At 31.5% G+C, this 10,111-nt stretch overlaps 1 protein-coding gene across 4 annotated transcripts; it reads left to right on the top strand.

Moving 5' to 3' along the window:
* Nucleotides 1-387: 387 nt before the first annotated feature.
* LOC127092703 (U11/U12 small nuclear ribonucleoprotein 48 kDa protein) lies at nucleotides 388-5,218 on the top strand. Of its 4 annotated transcripts, none has more exons than XM_051031589.1 (5): nucleotides 388-1,990; nucleotides 2,172-2,286; nucleotides 2,976-3,083; nucleotides 3,426-3,896; nucleotides 4,983-5,218. In XM_051031589.1, the coding sequence occupies exons 1-4, from the start codon at nucleotides 864-866 to the stop codon at nucleotides 3,846-3,848; spliced, it is 1,773 nt and encodes a 590-aa protein (XP_050887546.1). In that variant the 5' UTR covers nucleotides 388-863; the 3' UTR covers nucleotides 3,849-3,896; nucleotides 4,983-5,218. The 4 variants fall into 4 exon arrangements, with proteins under 4 accessions (XP_050887546.1, XP_050887545.1, XP_050887544.1 ...); XM_051031588.1 differs by having other exon boundaries at nucleotides 4,980-5,218; XM_051031587.1 differs by having other exon boundaries at nucleotides 3,987-5,218.
* The last annotated feature ends 4,893 nt before the right edge of the window (nucleotides 5,219-10,111 follow it).

The raw sequence follows: 10,111 nt of genomic DNA, 5'->3' as shown, positions 1-10,111 counted from the left end.
TAAGCATTATAACTAGATTTCAAAATTCTTTGATGACTCCTTCGATCTTCCATACATTGGCAAATATTATTTGCAGATGATATACCCTCAAGCGAAAAAGCTCAGGTACGCGTCTTGACAAAATATATTTTTTTTATTACTTAAATATGTAATTTTAATCTTTAAATTTAAATAAAAAATAATAAAATTTTATTATTTAAATATGTAATTTTAATCTTTAAAATACAATCGATGATATGAGATAAAAGAAAATAATAAATAATAAAATTTTATTATTTAGTGATGCATTCCATCCTATTTTATCTAATTCTATTCCAAAATATATGAAATAGAAAAAATAGACTAATAATAAAATAAATTCTATATTTTATTTTGTTATGCTCCACTTCATTCATTTCATACCGCTAAGTAAAAATTCCATCCATATGGGTTTACAAAAACCTCATATATGAATGAAGATGAATTTGATGTATTCATCATTTGAAGATTAACATCTTCCATTAGTTTCCTAACAGAATGTAAGGTGGTTTTAATAATCGGAGAATATGGTTATGATTCTACATGACTCCATGGAAGAAAACAATCTTCTTATATTACAAGAGGAAATTTTTTATATTCATATCCAGCAGTTTGTTACTCTTTTGAGTGTTGATTATAGCAATTTGGTTTACTCTTATTATATCCTCTTCTTCAATTTAATAATCCCAGCAACACTAGAATGAAATGGCTATTATTTTCTCATTAAAATCTGAATGACTTCGCCAATTTCAAACTAGATGTAAAAACAAACAACCATTTTTTTACGAACCCCCAGCATTTGCTATTCAACACCGATCATTTAAAATCCCTAACGAAGACACATCATGAATCTGCCACCGCATCCACCACCACCACCACTGCCACCGTCACATCTATCACCACCACCTCCACCGCTATCGCCATCACCACATCCATCGCTACTACCACCACCACCACCACCACCCCGTCCAACCCTAAACCACCTCAACACAACCCTCTCATCCCTCAACAACCTCCTCACTTTCTCAAACCAAATCCTCTCAATCACCCCCAAACCCCAAACCCTAACCTCAAATCTCATCCCCTGCCTTTTCAATCACAACCACCTCCTCCCACCGTCTTCCCTCTTCCTCCACCACCTCCGCTGCCCTTCCTCACCTCGCGCTCTTCCCGACCTCCACCACCTCCTCACCTCTCTCTCTTACCCTAAAACCCTCCACAATCCTCAATCTATTCACCTCTCTTCCTACTTCGATTTCACTTCCAACTTTTACTACAACAATTGCCCCGGCGTTGTTTCTTTCTCCGAAGCAAACTCCGTCGCTAAGACCGCAACTTTTAATCTCCCGGACTTTTTATCCCGAGAATGTTCAGACAACAACACCACCAACACTAATCATAACCCTCCCTCCATTGTTCCCTCGGAATATATCTTCATTTCCCGCGAAATTGAATCATGGAACAATTTTCCTACAACCTACTCCACCTCTGTTCATCACGCAATCTTAGGTATTGGAATTGCCAAAGGGAATGACTTGGATAATTGGATAATATCCAATTCACCTCGATATGGCATTGTACTTGATACCTCAATGCAGCTTCATATATTTTTGCTGTTTTCTTTGTGTTTCAAGTCAATTCTTAGAGAAGCTTCTGTTTTGAAGAATGCCTTAATGTGGTTAGAATCTCAGGTTTCGATTCTGTATGGTGTTAATGGAAAATTATTTGTTCTTGATTTTTTGAAAAAATGTATTCTGGCGGGTGCTTCCGTTCTGCTTTTGTTTCCTTTAGGGAATGAAGTTGCTGACTCTGTTGCTTCGAAGAAAGAAAGGAATAATACAGATTGTATTCAGGAGAGGAAGGTTTCAATGCCACAAGTTGTTGCAGCCGTTGCGGCGCTGCACGAACGAGCATTGCTTGAACGGAAAATTAAGGGGTTCTGGTTTTCTCATCCCTCAAATAGCTATCAGCTGTATGTATTTGCTTTTATATTCTGTATGTATAGTTTTGTGCAGATGAACTTTTCTTTGGTGCACTTGAAAGTTTTATAATATGAGTAGTGTATTTTATTTTTTATGGAATGGATCATTTTCAACTATGTAGGATTGTGATATCATGAGGTTAATGTGAATTATGGCTTTTTGATTCTCTAGGAAAGCGGAGCATTGTTATTTATATGACAAAGCTAACGAAGAAAGGAAAAATCGCACTGATTATAGACCTATAATTGAGTATGATTGGGTTCACCGGCAGCATTCATATCAACAGGTACTTCTAATTTGGTTTATATAGTTTGGGAAACAGTTTTCTGTTTGTGTTTTACTAAATTATTTATTTGTCTAACTACGGATCTGGACTCACTACGGTGGATTAATTAGAGCTGTCTAATAGATTAGTGGAGATCGAAATATGAGTTATATGATTTTCATCCAAACACTTCTATTGGTTAACTGTGGTGATTTTGTTTTGTTTTTGACACATGTGGTGATTTTGTTTTAATCGTGGTAAATCCGGTTATGTCTAACCAGTTGGGTTTTTACTCTTTTTAGTCACATTTATAGCACTGAAAAATACCTAGCAGATGACTATTAAATAATTAGGGAATTAGACATTAGTATGTTATGTCATGTTAGCGGTATGAAACCTGTATTACATCTGCCGCCCTTGCCGCAGTCCCGGTCGCTACAACATCAAAGGGGCTCGCTAAATCGAGTATCGCGTCTGCTCCTGCCACGCCTCGATTGCAAGATAATCAAAAGGGATTAAATCCAAATCCTATCCATTATCCTTATTGACACACTCTGCATGTCAAATTGTCAAAATAGTGGTAGTAGTTCATTCAAAATTTGTACCCAAGTTAATGTTATCTAAGGCGTCACCGCATTCATGGAAGTGAATATAGTTTACTTTTATTTTACCTATCACTGACGTATTTTTCGATCTGTTATCAATTATAGGGAACACAAAAAGAAAAGACAATCGAGGAATTACTTGCTGAAGAAAGGGATTACAAACGTAGAAGAATGTCTTATCGTGGGAAGAAGAGAAATCAATCACATTTACAGGTTAGACTTGAAATTTTCTGCTTCTATCATTGAATTATAGTTGTTTTCTGCTTTTAAATACTGAATCATCCATAAAAAAGATTTTGAATCATTGTTCAGTTTTCTAATCGTTCATAGTCTCTATTAAAGCTGAATAATCATGAACATCTTTTAATTATCATGAAGTTATTTTTTCCAGTTTGTTTCCTTTTCAATATTGTATCAGATTCAGTGGTGGAGATCTTTGTTTGTCTTGTTTGTCTTTAGCAACATTTCAGAATAAATTATTCAGAGGAATTTCGATTCTTTTCTTTAACTTCTTACATTTTAACAATTTTTTATGTTCAATTCTAAACTCTGAAGGTGATGAGGGATATGATAGGGGAGTACATGGAGGAAATCAAGCTGGCTGCAGGTGTTAAGGGCCCTGTCAGTGTTTCTGAAGACAGTCTGATGCCTCCACCTAAACTGCCTTCTAGTCATGCCATTCCTATGGAAGCCAATAATAATTCAAGAAAAGTTAGTGATGACTCACCTGCAGTGACAATCAGAAACCCAGATTATCATGAGCAACAATCTCACACAAATTATTCTGACAAAAGCAAAGCTGTATATGATACTAATTCTAGAGATTATGAACAACGTAAACAAGGACATCACAGGAGTCATCATCATGGAGATCAACAAACTGCTGATCAAGGAAACAGTTGGAGTCGTGCTTCAACAAGCCCTGAAAGACACAGAAGTCGAAATGGATCGCACGAGCATAGAGTTCATCATAAGTAACAAGAAATATGAAGAATTGACCAGAACTATGAAGGCGTTATGCAGCGGGTAAGTTAGGCTAGCCATTTCATATTTTGAAGTTGAATATAAATTTGAATGTGAAGCTCTACAACACAGTTTATTGGCACAAATTTGCAGTTTTAGCAATATCAAGATTCGGGGCTTTTATCAATGTATCCTCCTTTGTATCCTTAACTGTGATAGAATGTCTAGAAGCATTCATTGGAGTGATTTTGCTGTCTATATTATCACTACTGCATTCTTTATTTTACTATCTAGAAGCATTCATTGAAGTGATTTTACTGTCTATATCATCACTATTGCATTCTTTATTTTCCCTCTCAAGATAAAAGCAACAAAATGCAATAATGGCAACCACAATAAAATCTATTTCCATTAAAAAGTTTTTATTCTCTCATTGCTTTACTTAGAATTTTATTGCTGTTTTTTTAGTTTAATTACATGATAAATGTGTATCTAGGAGAAATGAAGGAAGATGTTAATGTTCTACTTTATTGAATACTTTAACTACCGGAAAAGCAATTATATAGGTTCCTATGTCTTGTAGGAGTTAGGATCCTCTCCATTTTCTTTCTCCATTACTATAGTTTTTAAATTCTTTGGAGTGTATAAAAAACATCTTGACTCATTTAATGTCACACTATTGTATTTATTATTCCAAAACTATTTAATGGAGAGAATAGGTATTAAGGTGAAGCAACTTTAGAGTATTTTTGGTAAATGGTCTGTCTATCTTTTGTGCCTCAATATACAGTGATGTGACTACTGTAAACCTCTATTGTTTTTATTGTCATCAACTTCTCTGTTGTGTTCTCTTCTCTCCCAATTACTTGCTGCTAACTTTGGCTTTGAATGTTCAAAGGCTTGCCAATCATTGTCATTATTCAACTATTTATATACTATTGCAACATAATTTATTAAATATTTCAGCATTATCTGATATCAAAATGCCATTTGACGGCTAACTTATTTTGATTTGATATCATTCAGGTAGGAAAATCAGAACATTTCACTAAAAATCAGAACATTTCACTGTTTTTTTCTTCTTTCTGTTTCTGTTTGAGTTACATTGCTCATCAACTGACTTATCTTTGTTTCTACATTGTTTAGTAGTAGAGAGACTCAGCTGCGATGGAGTGATTACAAGGTCAGATTAGTAATCCCTGTAATTTTGTTTTTGCACCTAGAAATTATGGGATAACAATACAAATTAGGTGTGGGAGGGAAGATAACCATGTATATGTCTACACTTAAGTGACAGTGTTACTGTTTGCATCTGTTAAAAACAGCTAATGTATTTGTTCTCTGGATGTGTATTCAGGACTAATATATAGGGGTTTCCTATGCAATGAGATAATCTTTACACTCTCAGCCTTATCAAAAGGCTTCCAACATAATTTATCAATCAAATCTCGCCTTAACATAAGGACAGTGACGGAATCTGAACTTTTTAACAAAGGGGGTAATTTATATAAATATTTTCTTTAAATTTAAATATTACATTAAAATTTTGTATAACTTTTTATAAAATAGTTATATTTAATAATAAAATTAATATCATTTATCAAAATATATTTTTTAATTATAGTTAACATATGTAAAGTAAAATTCAATAAATAAAAATATAATAATAAAATATATTATATTAATACTCAAAAGTTATAATTATTTTGAGATTAAAAAAACATAAAAATATAATATTTTGAGACAAAATTCTACATTAAAATTTGAAAATATCTATATTCGCAAAAATTGTCAACAATTAAAGTTTTAACAATTTTAAATATAACTCTCATGATAAGTAAATTTTAAACTTTATATAAAAAAATGATAACTGCGGTAATTTTGAACTTTTAAATTTTAATGTAATATAATATAATATTATTATTATTATATAATTAAAAAGAACTACAAACAATACTAAACCGATGTTGAAAATTGTGTCATTTTACTTTGCTGATTGTATATGTAATAGCTTTTATTTTAGATTAATTAAACTTGCCTTTAATATAAAATAACATAAAATAATATGTGTATGTTTTAATTAAAATATATGCATCAATATAAAAAATAATACTATTCATAAACATATATTAAAAGATAGCGGGGGCATTGGCTAACACTTACTTGCATGTGACTACAGACATCAATATATTTTATTAATTTATAATTTTTATATTCTTGCTTTATAAAAATGCATTAATAGAAATTACCACGTCTTATCAAAAAGCTTCAATGCATGAACACACTAGTGTATTTGGTTAACCAACAAATCAGAATTCAACATTCATGAAAACAATATCATATCAACCATTTTAAAAGATTTTGCACGAGCCTTCTTTAGTCTCAAACATTATTAGAGAGAAAAAAAAGAAAAGGGAGAAGGAAGATGGGTAAAGAACTGGCTATCCATATATTTAAAACACCCAAATAAGAACAATTTTTCTCCCTTATCTCGAATTCGAAAAAATTTGAAACTTTAACAATGAAGGTTTCTCTCTTCTCTTTTCTAAAGCTCTCTTAGAGTTTCTTTTTCTCTGTCTTTTCTCAAATTTTCACGTACCGATTAATCCTCTCCCAACTTCTCCATTTAAATAATTAAATAAAATTTAATTTCTCTTTTATTTTATTAATTCTCATTATTTCTCCTCCATTCACAAATAGTTCTACCCACTCCCTATTTTATTAAAAATATTTATTTATCACCTACAAATTCATATTTTCATATTTCTATTATCTTTAATTAACTATTAATAAATCTAAATAAAATCAATAATCTCAAATTTTTTAATTAAATTATATTAAGAATTGTAAATACAATTACAAATATTAAATTAATAAAAATCTAATTAATTGTAATCTACCATACGTTCTCATTTCTACACTAAGTTTTAATATCATTAAACTCTATCCAAAATCCACAAACTTGATTAATTAACTTAAAAACACTCCAAAACTCTATTAAAATAAAATAATTAAAAATCGACATGTTACAACTCTCTTCACTTAAGAGATTTTTGCCTTCGAAAATTACTCGAAGGAAACAACTCTAAACAAGACTTCCTTATTTAGCTCTTTAACTTTCACGTCACACTACTCTAAATAGATCATTTGTCACTTATTTCGTTACCACCTGCGGCCTCCTGATGGATAGCAGTTAAAGAAAGAAGAATGTTGATAGTGTTTCACACACACATGTCGTACACTAGGGTACAAACAAGTTCACAAAATCTATGTCGAACGAACCGACCTGCTTTGATACTAATTATGTAGCATCTAAACTCCAAACACTTAATTTATAAAAACATTGAAAATAATTACTAAAAAAAAAGGTATCACATTTTCTCAACATAAAACGATATTCAAACATCATATTATAGCAGCAAAATTAAAACACATTTTTCAATTTGTCTCATAAAAAGATAATCACTTTATTTAATCATAAAACAATTAATCAGATAAACTCAACCACTCATAGAAAATCATAATCAAATAATCTCAATTCAGTGTTACACTATCAGAGCTACACATGAAAATTAAACAACACAACACGATAAACTACGAAGAAGGACAACTATGCCATCCTTCAACACAAGCAACAACTAAGGCTCCTCTACCCGAGTATCTGCATCATAGCCGTAAAAACAACACAAGAAATAAAAAGGGGTGAAAATACATTTAGAAATGTTAGCGGTGCATAAAATAACAAAGATAGTTCACTCAATCATCAAACATATAATCATCCACAACAATCATCACTCACAAGTGCAGTTATGTATGCAATGCAATCAACACCACTACTCAAATGCATGTGGTACCAAATTTTATATATCATAGTTATGTTACTGATTTATCCACCCATCGATGGTTTCTCTCTGAACCTAGTTCCTCTCAGAACCAAAATTCATCGCAAGTCCCCTCCTCTGAACCTGGAACTCGTCATTGGACCGAAGTCTCATACTCGTCACTGGTCCCTACTTCTGAATTAGAAACTTGTCACTGGATTGAAGTCAGTACACCTATCTCCGATATACATGATGCATGAATGCAACAAACAAATACAAATACAATGATCGTCTCAACCTCCAACTCCAACACTCGTCTGAGGTTCCTTCTGAACCTAAGACTCGTCATTTGATCGAAGTCCCAGACTCGTCACTGATCTCCTCTATGAATCAATAACTTGTCACTATACAGAAGTCCATACATCACCAATACAAGGCCACAACGAATGGTTCCTTTCTGAACCAAGCACATCAACATAATTCAACATAATATATAAACATCGCCAATATAAGGCCACAACAGTGGTTCCTCTCTGAACCACACATCTAAACAATGATATATATATATATATATATATATATATATATATATATATATATATATATATATCAACACAATACATATAATTCTATAATTACTCAATAATACTAACCAACGTGGTAAAAATAGTACTACAGAACTCTAAGCATTCGACAAAGTCAACTCATAACTCAACAGAGTTCACAACTAACTCTTCCACTTTTTATTCAAGGATTACGAGTCACAAGGTGTACTCTAACCTTAACTCAACTACTCATCAACTCGACTTTGAACATGTCAGATAACTAAAAAAACTCAATCCTATTGACACACACAATACTCCAAACGCATCAACGTAACTGAATAACCTACTCATAACTCTAAACATATCTAGTGACTTATAACTCAACCCCCTTTATTCAACTCGACTATAAAAATATTAAATACTTCAAACTCAACTCTAAGAATGTCAAATACTCCAAACTCAACTCTAAAAATATCAAATACCTCAAACACAACTATAAACATATTAAATAACTCAAATTCAACTCATTTGATTTTCAAATATAACTCTAATTATCAGATAGCTCACAACTTAACTCTTTTAACTATAGATAATTGAAACTCAACTTTAAAATATCAATTTCCTTCAACTCTAACTCTAAACACGTCAATGGACTCAAACATATCAATCCAACTCTAAATAGCTCAAACTAAAGTTATTTATAATTATATTCAATTCCTCAAATTACTAAAGGATTTTCCAAAAGTTGGGACTTAACTCTAAAATTGTCTCGCTTCGCAGTAGCACCAAATATTATAGACTCATGATAAAATTATGAAATTCTCCGGTTTAAAAATTATTTAAGCCCTCTTTCAAACGCAATAGAACTGCTACTGTTGATAGACCCAATTTCCCTACTTCAACAGAAATATTATTATGTTAGCTTTCTAACGCAAGTGACGACACCTCAAACAGACTTACCAAACTCAAGTTACGCATGAAATAAGACGATCAATCCCCTTGTATGGCTCCTTGCGATTTTATGCGTTTTCACTCTATTGAACAAACTCCAAACTCGCCTATTTGAGTCTCAACCGCCCCTAAACGCTCAACAAATTCGACCATAAAAATCATAAATATATTTTATCAATTCAACAAGATTTATCAATAACTCCAACAATATTCAACTCACCAATATTATTATGATCCTCACCCCTATGCCTTATGATTTTATAGCCAAAATCCTATGCTATGAGATAACCTTTATACTCAATATTTTAAAAATCAGACCAGAGATCGAACCGGTGAAACTTACGGTTTAAGGTTTAATTGTTTCAACCGGTTAAATCTACGGTCGAATCGTTTATTAAATAAACTAATAATATGAAACTAAATTTCATAGATATGTCACACATAATCATACGTTCACAACTTAATAAAATAAATATTTCAAAAATCTATTACAAAGTTAATACAATAATATCGATAATATATATATAATAAGATAACATAGTTCTACACTTCATTTCAACCTTCATTTAAGAATAATTTGACCAAATTAAAGAATTACAATAAAATAAGTTAAACTAATTAAAATCAATATTAAAATAATAGAATATAATAACTAAAATAAATTTCAAATAATTAAGAATACCTATATTAAATAAGATAGAATACTAAAAATGAATAATACATTATACTTCATTAAACAACAAAAAAACGAATTTGAGTTGAACTACAACAAACAAGTCTTAATTGACAACAACAAACAATATTGACTTGAATGGACATCAATATTATGTTGGATATCACTATGTTTAAAAGAGACGACATGATGATGATGGATTGTGGTTGAAAGAAAAACTATAATGGAGTGACAAAATTTAGAAGTTTGTATGATTGTAAAACAACATGGAATTCTTTTTTGTGATTG

The sequence above is a fragment of the Lathyrus oleraceus genome, chromosome 6 (assembly GCF_024323335.1).
Source record: "Lathyrus oleraceus cultivar Zhongwan6 chromosome 6, CAAS_Psat_ZW6_1.0, whole genome shotgun sequence".
NCBI lineage: Eukaryota > Viridiplantae > Streptophyta > Magnoliopsida > Fabales > Fabaceae > Lathyrus > Lathyrus oleraceus.
The sequence above is the reverse complement of the archived record's forward strand: the minus strand, read 5'-3'. Positions and strand labels throughout refer to the sequence as shown.

Excerpts from the sequence above, each read along its gene's own strand:
- LOC127092703 (XM_051031589.1), top strand. The coding sequence starts at position 864 with ATGAATCTGCCACCGCATCCACCACCACCACCACTGCCACCGTCACAT. Across the intron at positions 2,287-2,975 it reads GGCAGCATTCATATCAACAG|GGAACACAAAAAGAAAAGAC; the intron begins GTACTTCTAATT and ends TATCAATTATAG. Across the intron at positions 3,084-3,425 it reads GAAATCAATCACATTTACAG|GTGATGAGGGATATGATAGG; the intron begins GTTAGACTTGAA and ends TAAACTCTGAAG.